Here is a 21866-nt window from a genome sequence, read left to right on the forward strand (position 1 = left end):
TGCTCGTGGTCGACCCGTTTAAATAGGTTTTACATACATGACATATAACCTTAGAGCTTGTTTGCAACCACGTGGCTCTTTGGACGGAGGGCAGGAAGAGAAAACTCTCCATGCTGAGCGACAGAGAGTGAACGAGGAACCTGCAAAGTGTAGCCATCGTGAATAGATGTTAAAAAATGCTGGATATGATCCGTATCGGCTCGGTGGGGAGGCGATCGACATCACCAATGACCTTGTTCTTGTGCAAAGTAATTGCAGAACGAATAATTGTTAAAATAATTCTTTATGCAGAAGTGGCAGAAAATGCTGTTTTCAGCCTCTCAAATATGGTGATATATATATATATATATATATATATATATATATATATATCTTTTTTTTTTTTTAAATATATATATATATATATATTATAGCCTCACCATTCACAAAGCTGTCACTGCATACACGAGCATCGTAAGACTGCACTTGACTTCAGACAGAGGTTTTTAATACAGGTCTGCAGCCGTTTCTCAGTTAGTTTTTGAAAAATTCTCATCTTTGGAGTCCCAAAAGTTGTCGAACACAAAGTAGTTCTTGTTTTTTCCCGAGCAGATTGGTTTAAACAGCCGTAAACCGCACAATCCACAGGCGTTGTTCATGGTGTGGACGTGGCGTCGGTGGTCGTTGCCCTCAATCTGAAAACCAACTATACTATACATCCTATAAAATACAATGAAATGTTCCAGATGAAATCACCCAGCAGTATATGAAGTGGTTAGAATGAGCTGACAGATTATATCTTATATATAATATACTGCTTTCACTCTCTAATAGTACTTTTGGTACTTTAAGAGGCATACATGTTTTTCCTTCTGAAGCATCAGGTGGGTTTTACTGCTGGTGCAGTCGATGTCTCCTCCCTGGATGATATTGTGCTTCTGTTACCCCACCTAGTGGATATTTCTAAGCACTGCTGCACCATTCGGATAACTCGAGAGGGGAATAAGATATGCCATGCTTGATTTTTGCTTCCCTTATTGGTTCCTGATTCCAGCATCAATGCAACTGTTTTTTGTCTTTTTTATTTTGTTTTCATTGTGCAGATATCAGCTGTACAATGCACTGCGTTGATTTTTTTTAAATGATCCTGTCCTGATTCTTCCTCCTGTATCTCCATTTTCTTCTAGCTATCACTCCTTTTCTTGGAATACAGGCAAATCCATGAATTTAAATTCTTTGGTCAGACACAGTGTAGATGAAGCATTTTCCAGTTTTCATTTGGGCTTTCTTAGTCAAAGAAAGAAATCTGCTAAGCCTGCTTTTGCTGTTATCCTAGCATTTTACTGTCAGTAACGGCCGTGCTGCTCGGTTGGAAAGCAGTGGCACTCGTGTGAACTGAGTCAAACACTGCGGGTTGTCCTCCATTTGAGAGATCGGCGGTTCGATCCCCGGATCCGCATGTTGAAGTGTCCTTGGGCAAGACACTGAACCCCATAATTGCTCCTCGTGCTGCGCATGGGTGTGTAAATGTGGTGTTAATGGTTAGATTAGATGGTCTGTAGATGTCCACTGCCATCAGTATGAATGTCTGTGTGAACGGGTGAATGTGACAAACACTGTGAAAGCGCCTTGAGTCGTCAGAAGACTAGAAAGGTGCTATAGAAGTTCAATTCAATTCACTCTATGCCTTATTTATGATTTACAGAGACCCAACAATTCCCCCGTAGAGTCCGGTGGCAACGAAAACCTGCAACAGGCAGGAACGTGGGACAGACCCAGCTACAAGTCCATTTATTTACCAGTCCGTTTACTTGAAATAAGAATTTTACAGATGTTTCAAGCTGCACTCCTCATCTTTCATCGTAAAATGAAGCTGCACAGTTTCTTCCTCTCCACCATGACGTCTTCTTGGTGCAAGTTCAGCAGCGACGGATGAGTTTGATGTCTGACAAAAACATGCGTAAAAGGAATTGATCAGCTCTGAGGCAAAGATAACTTTATCTAGCAGGCAGGGTTATTGATGACGGGACTCTGGTCAGTGTTGTCATCTGTACAGTTTCATCATTTGGATCAGAGCTGGACTGACTTTTGAAGTCATGATTTCTTTGTTTTTTATAGGTGTGTTGAGCTGAGATGCCTTAAAGACACACACATACACACACACACACACACACACACACACTTATAACACACACAAATGTTTGATTGTTTGCAGGCCGACGCTGCTTCTTGAAAACTATCAGCCGTGGTTGGACCTGAAGGTTCATTCAAAAGTGGATGCTTCAATAGCAGAGGTACCTCGGGGGGAAATGTGGATATTATACTGACTGCATAAATATCTGTCTGTCTTCTGTCATTTTTTTCAAAATAACACCTTTGTTTTGGTGATCTGTGTGTGTGTCTTCGACCTGCAGGTGTTTGAGTTAGTTCTGGAGAACTTTGTTTATCCCTGGTACAGGTAAGAGTAAATAAGATAATAAAGAGTGTGTGAGTGTCTGCCCTTGTATAGAAGTCATAGTTGTAAACTCTCCTCTGGTTTTCAGGGACATCACCGATGACGAGGCATGTGTGGATGAACTGAGGATGACCTTTCGCTTCTTCGCATCAGTGCTCGTCCGCAGGGCTCAGAAGGTTTGCGTATATTCAACATAGAACAGATGCTTTTTTAAGGCTGTAGCTGATAATGATGCTCATTAAATATCAGCAGGTTATTGAACTTATTAATAATTTTGTGTATAAAATGTCACATTTTGTTATCCAACAGTTCATTTTATGCATTTTGTTTGATCAAAAGACAAAGATATTTTCATTTACAGTCATTTAAACAAACAAGAGCATCCAATTCGACTTATCTTTGCAGCTCTGCACATTCCCCTAAAAGTTTAGTTTAGTTTAGCAGGTTGTTCTTTTGTAAAAGTTCTTGCAGTGATTTTTTTTTCCATGTTTTTATCACACCCGATCTCAGAACGAGATATGCTAAAGATGTTCGCTTAATTACTGTGTATTTCTTGTTTATCGTCTTTCTTCTTACAGGTTGATGTTCCTGCTGTGTTTGCAGACAAAGTGATGAAAGCTGCAATGAAGCATATTGAAATTATTGTAAAAGCTCGAGCAAAAGGTACGCACCCCTGAATTTGAACGCATTATTGTACTGTTATTTATACTTTCACTCATTCATTCATTAACTTATTTGAATTTATCTTTTACATGTAACTTTTAAGCTTCACTGTCAGTAGCTGATCCTTGAAGGTAAATATGGGGAAAGTTTCACCTCCCAAAACTAGAACTGTAACCTTAAAGCTGGTGAAGCAACAAAAATCCAGATTTCTTGTACGGTCATGTACCCCTTTTCGACTAAGACATTTTGAGGGCAGTTATGCACAATAATTATACACAGTTCCTTTCAGATAATCAAAGAACTATTAACAACTCGGCAAGCACACATAAACGTAGATGTCTGGTGTAATGGCAGTTTTCATTGAACACAGCTCCAGCTGCAGTCATTTGATTCTGACGTTGCCTGTAAAGACAAAAATCGTCGGATAATTAATTTTAAGTGCAATGTGATCAATAGCAGGTAGACTGTGCTAGGTAAGGTTAGCTAAGGTTATCACTTTAGTCTCCAGCAAAGGCTAACAGGTTCTGAGAAGGTTCGCAAGTTGAACCAATGGTGAACCAGCACCAGCCCAGCAATAGAACTAGGCCTGGGTGTGTGGAATATGCTGGTATATATTGTAGCAGGTGTCTTTTATTTGGAAGTGCCCATCTGTTCTTAAAGCCTATAGTGATGTCAGCTTTGTTCTGATGTGACTGTTTGTTTGTCTACAGTGAAGGATGTGGAGGGTTTGCAGCAGGCAGCTCTGGATGAATACGGCGGCGACCTTCACATTGCTCTGCGCAGCCGAAAAGACGAGCTGCTCTACCTGAGGAAGCTGACCGAGATGCTGTTTCCCTTCGTCATGCCGCCCAAAGCTACAGACTGCAGGTAGGATGATACAGAGCACATCACACTTGACGGACGCACTCACTCTGGTCAGGGAAGGAAGACAACTGTGGATCTGAAGGCCACCTGAGTGGCTGTAAGTGAGGATTTATGGATTCAAGGGTGTGACATGTTGTCTTCGCTCAGGTCTCTGGCTCTGCTGCTGCGGGAGGTGATGGCTGGATCTGTCATGTTACCAACCATGGATTTCATGGCTGATCCTGTAAGTACAATATTAACATTATTAACCTTTAACCAACAAGTGACTGAGTCCCTTTTCCACGTGTCTGCTGACTCTCTACCTGTCGTGCAGGAGTGGTCGTGGACACATGCAGCCACTTTCCCATTTAGCCCGCCGATCCTCATCGATCTAGTGACATGAGTCACTTCCTGCAGTCACTCATGAGAACCACAAACTTGACACCAAAAAAGAGCTAAAAACCCAACTTGCTAGTGCAACGTTAGCACAAGAAAGTAGCAGTTCAGAAGAGTGAACCAGTTATTCACAGAACAAGAAGTGAAAATACATCGGCTCTAAACGCTTTGACGTGCAGCTGTGTGCACAAAACCATAAAAGAGCAAAATAAAATTGAACAATGGCTTGAAAACACTCCCTAAAAAAAAAACATTCGGCAGTGTTCTTAGCGATAGCCAATATATTTGTCCCATCGCACAATAATAATTAATAAAAAATTGTATGTGGTCAGAATCTTTTTTTTTTAAAATACAGAAAACTAATTTTACTAAATGAACACACAAAACATTGTTTCAAAATAATTTAAGATGTAAAGAAAAAGAAAATGTTTCTTAATATTCCACAAGTTATTTGGACTATAAACATTTATTATTTTTTAAGCTATGATCATTTTAATGAATGTAATGTGTAGTTGCACGTACGTCATGTAACGTGATGGTGTCATCATGAGACGGAAGCCTTCACTTTCTGCTGCAAAAAGGATGAACCCTCTAGATATTACACTTTATTTAAAACATGGTTATTGCACATTTTGTTAATTTACAAACGGTGAACAACATAGAACAAGAAGGCACATACAAGAAAACAACAACAATAATAATAATAGCAAAAATAATGATGAAAATAAAATGAATAAATAAGTAATTGGAAGTAGGAAAAAAGAAAAAAAGGGACACTTTTAACCACAAAACTAAATGTCATTGCATGTGGAAGAATCATTAGGGTGGGGGGCTCTGGGGGTGCTGGATGTCTTTTTTGACATAGAGATGCGTGGTTTCTCCCAATAAATCATGATAAATTGCCTATTTGGGTATACATATAATCCCCTAATAAATACTGTTGCTAAAAATGTGAAAATAAGTCAGGTGCTTTTAATCTTTCTCCTTAGTGTGCGGGAATAACCCCCTCTCCCTTGTAGAGTTGTACTATCCAGCATCCGATGTTCAATCCGACACAGTCTGACACAGCGCCGTGAAAGTGAAACTACAGTTCTAAGCATACTGTCAGCTACTGTCACAGAAAGATACAAACAAAAAACATTTATGTTCTAACAAGAAATACTTTTAATAAGATGCTCCTATCAGAAATCAGAAACCACATCTCTCAGTACCCTTTGCCTGACACACATGACCGCGCAGTGCTGGACTCACGTGTACCCGCTGCTGTCTGCTTCATGTCCATGGCTCCACCCCGGATCAGAGCTACTAAATCGAGATAAAATGTTTCTCGTCATTCCCAGCCACTTACTGCAATATCATTTTTTCTCAAGTAAATTACAGAAAACCTTCCAGATTTTCCAAAACTTGTCAAGCTTATTTTTCACGGTGTAGCTCATCTTTTCTAAAGCCAAGTAGAAAGACTTCCCTGTTAACCATTGCAAAATAGTACAAGGTTTATCCCTTTTACATGAACAGGCTGTACATCTTTCAGCTTCCAGAATACAGATATGGACTAAGGATTTTTCATTTCTGGAGGTCACAAAGTTGTCCGGCTAAATATTCAGTAAACAAGATATTACACTTTTTTTTCATTAGACTGATTTATACGGGATTGTGTCCTCAACAACCACTCGCAGGTTTTTAAAGGGTTAAGAGGTTTTACCACATTAAACCTGATCAGGACGTGAAGACAACTGAAGGCTGTTTCTCTTTGTTTCTCAGGATACTGTGAACTTCATGGTGCTGATTTTTGTTGATGACACTCCGGTAAGTGAAAAGAACATTTCAGGAATATTGAAATGACCTCTGAATCAGTTTGTATGCTGTACAGCTGGCTGCTGCTCCTCATCTCACATCTGTGCATCTGTTAATCTAAATCTCTTGTGTTTCCGCAGCCAGAAGCAGCCTCTGACCCTCCGTCTACCCTGGTTCCATTTTTACAGAAATATGCAGACGTCAGCAACAAAAAGCAGTCTGTGAGTCACTGATATCTAATTCACGTATATTATTTATAATTATAAGAACAATTTCCTCCCTTGTTCTGCAGTTTCTGACCATTTTTCACGAGTGCATCTCTTTCTCTCTATATTAACTGAGTATTACTAAAGTAACTAACCGCTCTGTGTGGCCGTGCAGGTGCTGAAGTTGGACCTGAAGGAGATCAGGGAGCAGCAGGATCTCCTCTTTCGCTTCATGAACTTCCTGAAGCAGGAAGGAGCTGTGCACGTGCTGCAGTTCTGCCTCACTGTGGGTAAGAACCAGTGTGCAAAACTTTTTATATTTTAACTCACAGCTCCAGAATCTCAACTTTTTTGTTGGCCTCTTTATGTAACTCACCCTTCTTAGTCACCATTGGAGGTTTGGAGGTTCGAAGAGTAGGGCCGGACCTTTATTCTCCCCTGGAAAATGCCTGGTTTCTGATTGGAAATAACTCTAAGCTGGACGTGACGTAGCTAGCACTCGACGCTAGCCTGGCTATTGCCATACCAAGTTCAATCAGGAAGGCTGCTGTCATTTTCTTCTGCACAAGAGGGGGGCGTAGTTGGCCTCACACAATTGGACAGTCCTTCAACCAATCAGACCAACAATCCGGATTACTCCATTCGTTTGGCCACCAGCGGGGCTAATTGGTAGATTCAACTTTTACCAAAACCAGTCCACAGTAAAGCAAATACATTCTTTCTTTGGAGGAATTGCTCCAGGAGCAAGTTCCTGCTCAGTTTTCAAAGTAAACTTTCCACTGAAGTCATTTAAAACTGCTGCGACACCTGCATCAATGGGTAGCTGCACTCCGGCGACTGCCATGTTGATGTAAATTATAAACACAAAGCTGCTTGTTACACTTTTCTGGCATCATCGGGTTTAACCGGCCAATGGCACGCCAGGTGAAAAAAGCCAGCTCGGTGATTGGATCCAGAAAAAAGGGGGAGGAAACGGGAGGAATAGACATGCTCTGTTCCAGACCCAGGTGCGCGGCAAATTCAAATCGCCAGCAGATGGAAATAGGGATACCCAGTCCAAGTCAACGGCCAAGAACACACAAAATTTTTAAAAGTCGGCGAAGAAGAGAGTAGACACTTTTATCCATTATTGTAGTGCTATTTTTTTTTTTTTTACAAAAGGAGCGCAGAAAATTATCTGTGCACGCCTGTCTTTGCACGGGTTAACATGAGTGCTGCAGCAGCGGCCGGGTTGGATTCTGACAGGCCACCTTAAATGTCAAATTGATGACAAACTCGTCTTCATCGTCTTTCTTGAACGACATACATTTTAACAATGGCCGGATCTTGAAGTGCTCATAAAACGGCCCTGTAACCTTCATTTTTCAAACAACGTATTCAGTCCTGTCGAGCACTCCGCATCATGTTTGTGGAAGGATTCTTCTACAGTCTTCTCTGCAGTAAAGCCTGGACCACTGACACATTGGGGCATAGACTCAAAAAATGTGTGAGCGTTGTTCAGTAGCAACCATTGGACCCTGGAACATAATTACATGGTTGTTTCCTCCAGAGGAGTTCAACGATAAGATCCTGAGCCCGGATCTGAACGACGCAGAGCTGCAGCGTCTGCACGGCGAGGTGCTGCACATCTACGAGACCTACTGCCTGGACGAAAGCATCGACAAGATCAGCTTTGACCAGTTCATCGTGGAGGAGATCCGCAACAGTAAGAGGCTTCATAATAACTCTTGAGAATGTTTTTATTGTTCACTGGAGACAATAGAAATCTCTTTAAGGGGCACGACACCACTTTTACTTGGGAATTACTTTATATCTGAAAAAATCTGTTTGCTAGTGAATGATAAAGATAATTTTGCAAGTGTGTGTCGTAAAACTGTTGAAGTATAAAAGCTACTAGACAGACTACACTTTTTTAAATAGTCACGTTTAATGAAGTCCTGACTGAAGCTGCAGTGCCAGTGTGTTTCGTACCGGATGGACTGGTTTACACCTCTTTTAATACTTTTTCTCTCGTTCTGCAATAAGAACGAGATGAGAGATGCAGTTTCACACAAAACTAAATGGTTCAAAAAGGTTGTGTGAATAAGTGGAAGTTGAGAATGAATCACACTTTCATCTGTATTGTCGTCAGCAGGGTTTATTTGTTTGGTGTTAGGGCGCACTCACACTGTCCATCTGTACCGTGCCCCTTGCTTTAGGGTACTTGCCCCCCTCCCTCTCCCACGCCTGTTTGTACTCACACTGCCTCGGCGAATGTTTCTTGCTGCCTATACGTCATCACGCCTTAACACGTCACACGCATTGATGACGTCATTGCGATGCGTCGCTTTGTTTACAAATCTTTCCATAGACCTCGGAGTTTTTGTGCGTCTTGTCGACTGTTTGTGAATATTTTCATCCGACCAAATCTGCAGTAAACACTCCACCTCCGCATCACACCAACGCGAACCTTTCGCCGCTATTGTTTTAAATGTCCGCGCATGGTCCCTCCTTCTTTTTTTCTATGTCCGAACAGGCGCACATAAAATGACGTCAGAACCGCCATAGACCTCGTGCTCATACACGTGCGCACGCTCGTGCTCGTACATGTGCAAATGTGCTTTACAAAAGCCCACCTCTCCCAAACGGCCCGTGGACGGCAAGCGTTGCACTCACACTGGTCAAACGAACTAGACTTTAGCCGTGAAACGTGCTTGGGCACGGTACGGATGGACAGTGTGAGTGCGCCCTTAGTTTTAAATTATGACTCTGGTATGTTGTTTTCTAAATAATGTGTGTCTCTAGGTGTATTTAAGTAGGTCACAAAAAAAATCAACTACAACAACTTTTCTTGACTTGCACAATGATCTCTTTAAACCATTTCTCATGTATGGCTGCTGTGTGCACTGTATTTGTGTCATGCTCGAGTGCCGTCCCTCTGCAGTGTAAACTTATCTGAACAGTCTCACCACACGCCGTCTCCCTCTCAGTTGCTAAAGGTCCGTACACCGGCGTGGTCAAGCTGCAGACGATGCGCTGCCTGTTTGAGGCGTACGAACACGTCCTGTCTCTGCTGGAGAGAGTCTTCACCCCGATGTTCTGTCACAGCGATGAAGTAAGAACTTGAAAACTTTACAATGTTTATAAAATATAAAGAATATACATCTGATGTTATGAATGTCTGAGAGTAGAGATCATCTGTTTGACCTTGTGTCCAAAATATACCCTAGTGCAAAAGACTTTACTTTATACTTCAACTTGACTACATTGAACAGGGACGTTATCTAATTTTAACTGAACAATATTAATCTTACAGCTTAGTTAAAATTTTACAAACATTTTATAATAAAATATGATGCTTTATAATTGATTAATCACTATATACAGTATATTAGCTACAGCTTGATCAGCAACAACTGTTGAAATATTAATGCTTCAGAAACGATATCATGTTTAATAATTGAGTACTAGTACTACGTTTAATAATTTAGTAACAGAATACAAATTTAGAAATGAACTAATTCTGCTCAGTTTTTACCCAATTCTAACTGATTTTTTGGTACAGAATTTTGTCATAGTACAGTGCAGAACTTTAATTTGATTATTATCTATTTTTAATCTTTTTTAACATTACTTTTGCTAGTATTAGGTTTTATCCACGTGAAGATGCATTCTATGTATTTAATTCTTAACTTGTTTATTTTTATCTGTGGGTTTTAGCTTTCATCTTATTTTACATGAATTTGGCACTTAAATTCCTGTTTCATGTTCTTTTTTATGTGAAGCACTTGGTGCATGTGAATTCTTTGTTGTAAATCACTTAGGGCAGCATTTTGTGTATGAAAGGTGCAATACAAATAAAGTGTATTATTATTATTATTATTACATTTTGTTTTCACTTTATCATTTGAATGCAAGACACCTCTACTTGGAACAGAATTGTTACACTTCTTCCACTGCCGGGCTTTATTGTGAATACAGATTTAGAAATGTTATTTTTTAGCATTTTGGAAAAGCACTGCTTATTTGGGCTGCACAATAAATCAAAATGATCGTCATCACAATATCAACTTGCGCAATAAACGCATCGTTAAAGACACTCAGGTTTTTGAGTTAGTTGAAAGAGAATATCAGTAAAACAAAACTACACTAAAATGTAATTAGCAGTATTTATTAATGTGTTCAATGTTGAATTTGTGTAATAAAATAATGTTGGAAATATTTTCCTTTTAGTTTTATTTTGGATTCAACAAGCAATGTCTTGTTATTTAGCTTTATAGTGAAAGCAGCAGAAAAGCAAGCTGAATAAAATCTGTTCTATACTTTAGACTTGAAATCACAGATGACTTGTGATTGTCTGTACACTAACTGTGTCTCCTCTGTTCTCCAGTACTTCCGACACCTGCTGAGGGGAGCAGAGTCTCCAACAAGAAACTCAAGGATCAACAGGTTTGTGATACGGATTGTTGTATAATTAAGTCTACTTTTCATTTATCTTTCACGTGGGAATAATGACAAACAGAAAGAGGAAAAACTGAGTTAAAAAAACTCCTGAAACTGAAGTTTATTCATAGTGGACTCTAATCTTAGTGATTTAATATGAGAACACTAAGGTAAACTGATTTATTTTACAGTAATAAATTGATTATTGATGAAATAATAGCTGAATTAATTTGGTCTTGAGCTGTCGTCATCAGCTACCTTTGCATCTTATTCCAGAAATAGCTTCAGTTTGGAGGAAAGCAGGTGAGTTGAGTCTTCGGCATGTTAGCCGGCTGCCTGATGCAGACAAACACAGTGGCCCTCATTTATCAAACTAACGTACGGCAGAAAAACGTGCATACGACCATTTCCAGGCAAACTTCTGCATTTATCAATTTGGACATGAGCGGGAGCTACGATCAAATCTCACGTCTGGTCTGAGGTCGCGTACGCACATTGCCTGTGTATTTGCAGTGCAGCACAGCAAAATCTGGCTGAAAATAATGAACAAACCTCAGCTGTCATTAAGCATAAGCAGTTACACATTAAGAACAGATCAAAAGTTAAGACTGCCAAAAAGTACATCTTTATTTTGCTCCATCTCGGCTGTCAGGATGCCGATCTCTGTGTCGGAAAAGTTTCTTTTCTTCCCAGTCTTCCTTGTCTCCATGTTTGACCTCAGTGGGCGAGGCCTCCGAACCAGGAATATTTAAGGGCGTAACATGTTAATCAGGATCGAATTCAGCTGCCGCGTTTATCAAGGCCCGCACATTCGTACGCTGAGATTGGTCAGATACGAATGTTTCATAAATCACACGTGGGTCCTGTCATACCACCAATTCTGCGCTCAGATCTGCGCCCGTTTTCACGCAAAATTGATAAATGAGGGCCAGTGTGATGCATGCAGATGCAGTGTATATATATCACTGTCGGCTGCTGTGAGAATCAAACAAACTCTTGTTTGATGTGAACGTGCTGAGCAACTGCTGAGCGTTTCTGCTGATGTCTTGCTGATGCTTGCATGTTGATTTTAACCCCTCTTTGAGACGATAGACGACACTGAACCCTGCAGGGGTCTGTTGACGACTGGAAGACTTGCTGCGTCCTGTTGCATCTCGGCCCTTCACTCTGTCAGTAGTTGACAGTTGGACATCACAATAGAGGCTTTGCCCAGAAAACACCGGTAACTCCTTTCAAAGGGGGCGAGGTCATCTTTTGAATTTGAAAAGCAGTGCTAATGTGAAGCGCCTTGAGTAGTCAGATGACTAGAAAGGCGCTATATAAGTACAAGTCCACTTACCACGCTAATGCAATCCTGAGTTTTATGTATGAAACTACATCAATTTGATTTCCTCCTGCAACCACACAAGAACTTCCTTTTATAGAATACAGTCTAAAATGTGCAAGGTTTTGTGTTTAAATCTGCACAAATCTGACCGAGCATTCAATGCTCATACCCAGAAAGTATTCAAGTTTGAAAACTAGCCTCTATTTCAAAATAAAATGTCTGCAGTGACTACATGCTGCTTGTAGCTGTCGCAGTCTTTCTCTCTTTGCTGCATTTCTAATTTCAGCTGTCACAGCACAAAGTGAAATACTCTCAACTTTGCACTTTCCTGTCATTGTGTAACACAGTTATGTCCTCCTCAAATGATGCTTAGTATTTTGATATTATTCACAAAAAGAATATTTACAAATTAAAATAAAACTAGGCACATATTGAGGAGTGAGAACCAGAGGCGATTAGGTGACATTCGGATAGCTTTAATTTTTGATATGATCTATTTTTTTTAGCACGTTAAAAAAATCAAGAAGGATACATTAAGAGGCAGAAAGTAAAAAAGGACATGCAAAGGAAACCCAGATAGGGGCTTGGCATGTTAGGTTCCAAACAATTATTCAACTATCATTAACATGAAGGGAAAAAACAATAATAAAAAAAAACGTAAATAAAAAACACACATTTTAATATAGAAAATATAATAAAAACTAAAACTAAAAAACATTAGTAAAATCCCTTTGACGCATCAGCATGATTCTCTGTTCGCCGTAGAAACCTGTCAAAACGAGGGGAGTCGTTCGGGATCAGCAGGATCGGCAGCAAAATCAAAGGTGTGTTCAAGAGCACGACCATGGAGGGAGCCATGCTGCCGCCCAACGCCATGAACGACTTTGACGACGATCTGGTGAGCGTTTCTTCTTCACCTTAAATCCATTCATCTTGTTACATTTTATCCACTTCTTATCTGTTGAGTTATACGCCTGTTTTTGCAAAGTGGCCGATATTTGCATGATATCACGTTCATTCATTCTTTCTTTCAATCCTTTTATATGTAAAATATAAACAAAAATACACTAGATAATGACAGACAAGTTTACAACTTATTGCCTAATTTCATGAAGCTAAACACATTTAATTTGCAAATTCACTGGTTCATTTTATGTTGAACTTCAAGTTAGAATTGAATTTCACTTTGTTTCATTTATTTATTATTTGTGTCCCTACAGGTGGAGGAGGCGACCGTCGTGATGGAGGACGACTCCCCCGCCGAGCCGGCCAGCACGCCGGGCACCCTAAGGAACCTGTCGGCCTGGAGCATCAGCATCCCCTTCATCGACATCTACGAGGACGAAGTCAAGAGGGAGAAGGTCCCCGTTTTCTGCATCGACGTTGAACGCAATGACAGAAAGAAGGAAGGTGAGTGAAGCCACAGACGGAATAATAAAGATGGACATAGGTGTGAAAAGTGAAGTCAATAATAAAGTGTCTCAAAGCTGCATTCTCTCTAATGTCCAGCAGGGTGAGACTCCACTTAAAGCTGCATTCTCTCTAATGTCCAGCAAGTGGAAACTCCACTTAAAGCTGCATTCTCTTTAATGTCCAGCAGGGGGAGACTCCACTTAAAGCTGCATTCTCTCTAATGTCCAGCAAGTGGAGACTCCACTTAAAGCTGCATTCTCTCTAATGTCCAGCAGGTGAAGACTCCACTTAAAGCTGCATTCTCTCTAATGTCCAGCAAGTGAAGACTCCACTTAAAGCTGCATTCTCTCTAATGTCCAGCGGGGGGAGACTCCACTTAAAGCTGCATTCTCTCTAATGTCCAGCAGGGGGAGACTCCACTGGCTCCATAAATAAGTGTGATTGTATAGAAGTCAATAAGTAAGAGTAAATGAGCCTAAACTTCTCACTTGATTTATTCCCTCAGTAAACATTTTCCTAATGAGTTTCTGTCTCTAGTTTCAAGTCTTCTTCAATACAGCATGGTGTTCATTTAGTCAATGATGGTCCCATTTAGACTCAAATAGACCATAAAGCAGGGGATGCTTTAGGGCGGGGCTAAACAGCCACCTGTCAATCAGGACAGAGGTTAAGTAATGTGTATCCACGTTATCTGTGGATATTAAAATAGAAACAGTGAACCTGTTTTTGGGTGTTGTCTGTTTTGAATAAAAGCCTCAGGTAATTAAACATCATGTATTATACATTTGAAATGCTGACCTCATTCGAGCCTTAGATCCTCGGGTGGGACCATATTTACCGCCCCAAAGTCAAGTCAAGGCTCAACACCTGCCCGAGGGGATAAGGCTGTTGCATCAGTCACTTCTTTTAAATCACTTACTAAACCACATTTTTATAGACTTGCTTTTATGTGATGTTGTGTTTTTATTGTCCTTGTACCCTATCATCTGCTCATTTCATTTTATGTTTAGTTATATATTTGTAGTTTTTACTGTCCAGTAAAGCAGTATCTGCTCAAGAGGCTTCATATCAGCTGCAGACAATTAAATTAGAATAAGATGTATTTACTTTAAACTCAAACAGAAATTTAAACAGAGACGGATATACTGTAAGTCTCTCACGTCTGTACCTTTTGTTCCTTTTCTTCAATGTGAATTTTTCATCAAAGATTCTCTACAGATGTATGATGTTTTTGTTCCTCTCGTCTTGCAGTTGGTCATGAAACTGAAAAGTGGTCGGTCTTCAGAAGATATCTGGAGTTCTACGTGCTCGAATCCAAACTCACCGAGTTCCACGGTAACGCTTAAAAACATACTTGATAAAAAAATAAATAACTGTGATGATCTCCATGTTTTCATGAGCTCTAAGAAGCTTGTATCAAATATGAATCTGCTGTTGTTTCCTGATTTATTCTTTCATTCATCGGTTTTTTTCTTCTCCAGGCACATTTGCAGACGCTCAACTTCCATCCAAAAGAATTATTGGACCAAAGAATTATGAGTTCCTGGAATCCAAAAGGGAAGAATTTGAGGAATATTTACAGGTATGAAACGTTGACGCAGTGATGTAGCAGCTGAAAACAAACAGATCTCATGAACTGAATATAAAGTGGATTTAATACACTTCTTTATTGTCTTCTATTAGAGGGCAGTAAAACTAAACAGTATGAGAAAAGGTTGCAGTCATGGACGGAGATTTTACATTAAAAAAGTAATGTTTTAAGGTTTATAAAAGTTGTGAAAGTGTTTTAAACTGTGGAAACATTTGTGTTTCCGTGTGCAGAGACTGCTGCAGCATCCAGAGCTCAGTAACAGTCAGCTGCTGGCCGACTTCCTGTCTCCTCACAGCATGGAGTCTCAGTTCCTGGACAGGATGCTGCCTGATGTCAACCTGGGTACGCACACTTTACAGATTTACTCTTTTTCTCAAATGTAACTTATCCCCAGGTCACAATGGCAAGAATATGAATTTTAATCGTGTTGTTTTTTTAAGTATTAACTTTGAGGGAAATCATAGTGTGATAATATAAATTTATCATGTTGTAATATCTGTTCATTCTAAATCAAAATAAAAAGTTGTTTTATTTAAAGTTCAAGTTTTTTTGGTTGATCAACCATGTATAGAGAATGCCCAGAGAGACGCTAACAGCCCCAAAGGGCTAATACTGATTAGCTCGGGGTGGTGTGCTGAACGCATCCAAAACAGCATTTTTAACCACTAATACTGCTCAAAATAACAGCAAACCTCTGCAGTAGCATGAGAAGAGTCCCTACACAGAAAACAAAGCACCAACAATGTAGTTAGTGAACTCAGAGTTTATTAAAAAATTATATTTTACGTTAAGTAAATATTAGATGGTAAAAACTTTGAAAAAGTCCCAGACAGCAACTTTCTCTGCAGCATCGAAATGTCACACGAGATCTAACGATGTTGTTGGTGCTTTGTTTTCTGTGTAGGGACTCTTCTCATGCTACTGCAGAAGTTTGGTGTTATTTTGAGCAGTATTAGTGGTTAAAAAATTCATCGCCCTGAACTAATCAGTGTTAGCTCTTTGGGACTGTTGGCGTCTCCCTGGGAATTCTCTAAAAATGGTTGATCAACCAAAAAAATGGCTTATTTGATGGATTTTCATGCCGAAAAAGACCATAGGGTCCATTTTCACCGGACTTACACTTTAAATGGTAACTAAAGTTGTCAGATAAAATAAATATATACTTTCTTCTGAGATTAATTTTTACAACCAGCTAAGAGATATGAACTAACTTGACTGCAATAATATGGACTAAGCTTTACTTTTATATTCCTGTAGCTACAATATAAAGTTAAATCTTAATTACTCTAAATGTAAAAATATCGCCGTCACCTTTTTCCTCCTTTACTTCTTTACAGGAAAGATTTTCAAGTCCGTACCGGGAAAGCTGATGAAAGAGGTGAGTCCTTCCTGAAATATCACATCCGCTGTAAAGAGTATTACCTTTCTTCCTCCAGACCGTTCTTCAGTTTACAGTTTTAGGGCGCGCTCACACTATCCTCCCGGACCGAGACCCGGACTTTAGGGTACTTGTCCCCCCTCCCTCTCCCCCCCGCGCCCCAGCCCCGTTTGTACTCACACTACCAGGGCCTCGGCCAATGCTTCTTGCTGTCCATACGCCTTCAAGCCGTAACACGTCACACGCATTGATCGCGTGTGTGTGGCTTTGTTTACAAATCTTTCCATAGACCTCGGAGTTTTTGTGCGTCTTGTCGACTGTTTTTGAATATTTTCATCCGACTAAATCTGCAGTAAACACTCCACCTCCGCATCACACCAACGTGAACCTTTCACCGCCATTGTTGGTGTTGTTAAATGTCCGCGCATGGTCCGTCCTTCTATTTACATGTCCGAACAGGCGGACATAACGCTACTGCCGTAGGGCTCGTGCTCGTGCTCGTACACGTGCGCACGCTCGTGCTCGTACATGTGCAAACGGCTCCGCTAAAGCCCACCTCTTTCAAGCGGGCCGTGGACGGTCCGCTGGCCGCAGTTGAGCGCGGAGCGGGTGCGCTCACACTACTTAAAGGTACTAGACTTTAGCTGAAAAACCGGTTTTGGCCGCGGCCAAAAGGATAGTGTGATCACGTCCTTAATGCTCCGCTAACAACGGCCGAACCTGTGAACCTTTTTAACGGTCACTTCTTTCTTCAGAGACACCTTTTCATCGACAAGAAAGAGGTGAAATGTCTCAGATTAATGACTCAGGAACACAGCACTGTGATAGAAATATTAGGCCTTAACCAGGAAATGGTACTTTGAAAGGGCTTCAGGTCATGATTTAAAGACCAGATTGACTATTGTCGTAGGTATCAGCTGTGTACACACAAACAATGTCCGGGCGTAAACTTCCAGTACGTTACTATTGGCTATCTGAGTTATTGATTACATAAAGCTATTGTCCAAAATATAAAAGTGTTTTTTTCCTGTGAAATGCACCTGAAAAAGGAGGGTCGTCTTATTTTTCGAGTTCTAGATTTTAAAGGGTTAAGTAACTGCTTCTATAGACACAGTCCCTGAGTCGCAGTGAGAGTTTAATGTCAATATACGGCGAGCCCAAAAAGACCATCTTAAAAATTTAAACAGTCAGAGAAAATCTCACTGTGGTCGTCCAATTGTCTTCCAGGAGCCTGACAGGAGTGCGAGTACGTTCATGTCCATTAGAGACGATATTTAACTTTAGGCTTTCAAAGTTTTTTATAAAATGAGTTAAAAACTGAGGGTTGTCTTGTATTCAGGTTCAATGCGTTAAAACAGCAGGCTTTCGGCGGTAATCATGGTCAAAAACCGTTTGCTTCACCTATTAAAACAAAACACAGACAAACAAAGGAATAAATGTCTCTCACACATCTTCTCATGGAACTCTCTGCACATGAGCATGTTTTCCAAACTGTTGAACTGTCGCTTTTAATATATTTGTTGATCTAAGTCATCGCTAACTTTGTCAAACCTGTTATTGTGAACCAGGAACTACAGAACAGCCGCAGAAAGAAAAACCTTGGCTTGTTCTTGAAAGAAGCATTTGTTTTCCCAGCACAAGGTCACTGTGGTGATGTGGAGTGTATAATAGGGTGTGAAGGGAGGAGTAAAGGAAACCTCCTCCAGGATCCTCCAGGCTTTCGGGCGTGGCTGACCCTAACTCTTCTTGCGTGGGAAAATAAGATAAATTGGCTCTGACAGCTTCCTTTTGTTTTCTTTTGAAATAAGTAAAGTTCAATGTGAGGCTGATGATATGAATCATTGTTTTTTTTCCAGAAAGGACAGAACCTGGACCCTTTCATCCAGTCTTTTTTCAACTCCTGCGAGTCCCCCAAACCCAAACCCAGTCGCCCAGAGCTGACCATCCTCAGCCCATCCGCCGAGAACAACAAGAAGGTAAAACAGATGCAAATTAAACCTCCTGTTTAGTCGACAGAGGATTTAAAAAAAGTCCCTCTTTATCAGGTTTGAAAGGAGTTTCCTCCGCCTGCAGGGAGGAAGACACGCGTCAGCGTTTTTTGATAAACCTTCATGTTTTTCTCCATGTGACAGTTTGAATACATGAGAGGTTTTAGCCTGTGTGTCGGACAGGACTGAGATATTTTTAGAACTTTACAGACTTTGTCCACATCCACTCTTAATCTTCCCTATAGGTAATTTCATTTTACTTTGTGTACTGTATATTCTATATTCTTTATTTGGATCCCCGTTAGCTTCCACAGAGTGGTTGCTAATCTTCCTGAGGTCCACACAGGAAGCGACAACAATTAAAACAAACATTAATAAAATCACACTATCATTAAAACAAAACAAGACAACTATAGTAATAAAACACAAACAAGGTAACTATATTCACAAAACCAACAACAAAAAACAAAAAGAATAACAAGCTCAGCCTCATAGATAAAAAGTGAATAAGTGAAAACACACCACAGTTAACAAACAAACAATAATAACTAATAGTAATCAACAAGCACAATTTCTAAAAATCTAAAAGGGAATTAATAATTTCTGTTTAAGTAACTTTTTAAAATAAGGTCTTCTTTTCGTGTCTGACACTGACAGGGAGCTTTTTCCACACAGAAGTCGCCCTTTAAAGAACAGTTCTCATCTTTAAATTTGGAACCACCAGATGACCAGTACTCACTCAAAGTGGGATTTGTCCATAACAAATACCTGTAAAAACAAGCTCTTCACAAAGGAATTATATTATATTAACAACATTATGCATAAATAACAGAGCACATAAAAGTACTGTATCCTCCACCGACAGACATGATAATCAGTATCATTATTATATGTACAATTGATCTGAAAATCAATTGAGAAACTGTTGATGGATAAAATCCCCAGATGTTAAAGTTTGTGTGTAGTATCTTTATAAACACAGGGTTCTTACAGATGCTGCATATCTTTAGAAAACTTGAGCGTTTGCGACCGTTCAGTGTGATTTTAATACTCGTGTTAATTCACATTTTTCACCTGCAGCTCTTCAACGCGTTGTTTAAAAACAACGCAAACCTGACGGAGGGTTTAGAGCGCAAAAACAACCACAACTACTTCCTGGAAATGGTCTCTGTAGACGGCATGTACGACTACATGATGTACGTCGGTAAGTGACGCTCACCGAGTGTTGGAGAGGAGGAGAGTAAGCGTTCGTACTTTAACTCACCTGAATTATAACACCATGGTAAACGTCGGCAGGATTCTGACCTGACAGATATAAAGAACTTATTTCTGGTATTTACTGCTTTGCTACAGTGCGGACGCTTTTCTGCTTGCTCTCGCCTTTGCTTGCATTTTTTTGCTACTATCTGCTACTATTTGCTTCCCCTCAATAAGAAACAAAGAGCAACAGCTCCTGGATACTTACAAAACCAGTGGGATTATATTTCTTTTAGATAACAGAGGCATTTTTCAATATTTTTACGACTTCCTCAACACTAGGCAGGGAGGCCTACCATTCAAGATAAGCCTGAGCCTGTGCTACAGTGCTAAAGGTAATCACCAGAAGATGCCTCCCTTCTCTATGGAAGATTACCACAAACTACTACAGAAGATTTTGCTGCTGGAAACAAAAATCAATCGGTTAGAAGTATTTATAGAAGTGAATGGATATTGTGACAACAATACCACCCTAGCACTGACTGAAAACAGTGGACAGGGGCAGGCCAGAGCCCAGCTAACTAGCAACGATGAAGCTACGAGGAAACGGGAGGTCCCTGTACAGGGTAATAAATCTACCAGCGATAATCCTCCCTGGAACACACTTGGGGCAAAGCCAAAGAGAAGACCACCTCCCTGCGACAAGGGAGAACGGATAACCGGGAGGACCCAGCGCCCCGATATCTCTGATCTGACCGGTTGGCCCGCGCTACCATCTCTATCCAGGCATAGCGCTTCATCAACTCCCCTGCCACGGAGGACACAGCAGCGGACAGCTGAGAAGAGGAAAAGTACCAAGAAACTTCCCCAGCAAGCAAGTGTTCAACTAAAGAACAGGTTTGCTCCACTGTTGTCGGACAATGGATCCCCCTCTGATTGCCTGAATAACCCACCATCACCACGCAGAAGGGTAAGACCTGCTAACTTAAAACCACCGAGAAAGCTAACAAGTGGGCCTGAAAATCTGATTGTGGGTGACTTTTCTGTAAAAGATATGAAAAGCAATAATAACACCAAAGTACTCTGCTTTCCGAAGGATACGGTGTCTGACTTGGAAAAAAGAATCCTGGATATTGTGGCTGCACACCCAAATGTGAAAAATATCATTCTGCACATTGGTTTTAATGACATTGAAAAACAACAATCAAGTGAGCTGAGAGAGCACTTCAATAAACTCTTTGAAACAGTCAGCGCTGTGAATGCTGAGGTGTTCATCAGTGGTCCTCTACCTCCGATCAGGAGAGGAGCTGAGAGATTCAGTCGCCTTTACTCACTGAATGAGTGGCTCTCCAGCGTTTTTCTTGCTAGTTCGATGCATTTTATTGACAATTTTAGCTTTTTCTGGGACCGCAGGCATCTTTTTAAGGCAGACGGACTTTGTCTAAATAAGCTGGGAGTAAAGCTTTTCATGACCAACATGTCTTACTTCCTGCGTCATCCATCTATCATCACTTCCAAGGACAAGAGACAAGAGGAACCAACGGAAAAGACAGACACAACACAGCTTATCATGAACGTCGAAGGAGGACCGCCATTGCAAAAGGAGAGCGCTGACCATGAGAGACACCGGAGCAAAGAGGAGACGTGTCCATCCCCCTCTACCTCCCCTCTCATTTCAAATGGGCGTGAAGATCCCTCCCCCACACCCCCCAAGCCTAAATCCAGGTCTCCATCCTTCTCCCTTCCTCAAGTAAGCCTTTCTCCCCCCTTATCCCCTTTGGAGTTCCGGGAGCTACCCCCACCCACTCCCCGCCCTACTCCTATTTTTACTCCCCTTGACCGACCTCAGCGATCCCCCCCTCAGCGTTATCTCAGTGGCACCTCCCTCCCACCTCCTCCCCCCCCTCCACGAAAGTGTGCTTCACAAACCCTCAGCCCTACTCCGCCCCTCTTACGTAAACCCCCTCTACTCCCTCAACGTCCACTTCCAGTAGTTCATTCCAGCTCTGACGCTGCCCACTCCTCCTCCCCCCCCTCATGGCCACCCTCGCCCCGCCCTGACAGCAGTCCTGAATATTATTGATACAAAACAGGGTTCAGCAGTAGACCACATTATCAGCTGGGCCCAAGGCTGCCTACGTCAAAGCTTGGCACCTTCTGCATTCCTGTTGTGACGACCGAGAGAGTGAACATTGGGAAACGTAGACACCCTGC

The 21866-nt window shown here is 41.0% G+C and overlaps 1 protein-coding gene across 3 annotated transcripts in view; it reads left to right on the forward strand.

Annotated features, from left to right (window-relative positions):
• The window catches only part of LOC310961837 (sorting nexin-14-like), a 34103-nt gene that overhangs the window by 2849 nt on the left and 9388 nt on the right, over positions 1-21866 (forward strand). Inside the window, exons 5-25 of one of the 3 annotated variants that reach the window (XR_014593641.1) lie at positions 2195-2273; positions 2394-2437; positions 2523-2610; positions 3013-3097; positions 3808-3964; positions 4109-4184; positions 6098-6142; positions 6271-6351; positions 6512-6626; positions 7886-8041; positions 9306-9430; positions 10706-10764; positions 11035-11061; positions 12851-12983; positions 13306-13495; positions 14750-14833; positions 14980-15080; positions 15320-15431; positions 16427-16467; positions 18324-18443; positions 19536-19651. Coding sequence is in view for 2 of the 3 variants with exons in the window: in XM_083934093.1 (XP_083790219.1) it covers positions 2195-2273; positions 2394-2437; positions 2523-2610; positions 3013-3097; positions 3808-3964; positions 4109-4184; positions 6098-6142; positions 6271-6351; positions 6512-6626; positions 7886-8041; positions 9306-9430; positions 10706-10764; positions 11035-11061; positions 12851-12983; positions 13306-13495; positions 14750-14833; positions 14980-15080; positions 15320-15431; positions 16427-16467; positions 18324-18443; positions 19536-19659 (2042 nt within the window). In the remaining variant the exon portion in view is untranslated. Of the gene's footprint in view, positions 1-2194; positions 2274-2393; positions 2438-2522; positions 2611-3012; positions 3098-3807; positions 3965-4108; positions 4185-6097; positions 6143-6270; positions 6352-6511; positions 6627-7885; positions 8042-9305; positions 9431-10705; positions 10765-11034; positions 11062-12850; positions 12984-13305; positions 13496-14749; positions 14834-14979; positions 15081-15319; positions 15432-16426; positions 16468-18323; positions 18444-19535; positions 19660-21866 lie in introns of all 3 variants that reach the window. The other 2 variants (XM_083934093.1, XM_083934094.1) reach the window with 2 other exon arrangements.

Source organism: Echiichthys vipera, assembly GCF_963691815.1.
Source record: "Echiichthys vipera genome assembly, chromosome: 19".
Classification (NCBI taxonomy): domain Eukaryota; kingdom Metazoa; phylum Chordata; class Actinopteri; order Perciformes; family Trachinidae; genus Echiichthys; species Echiichthys vipera.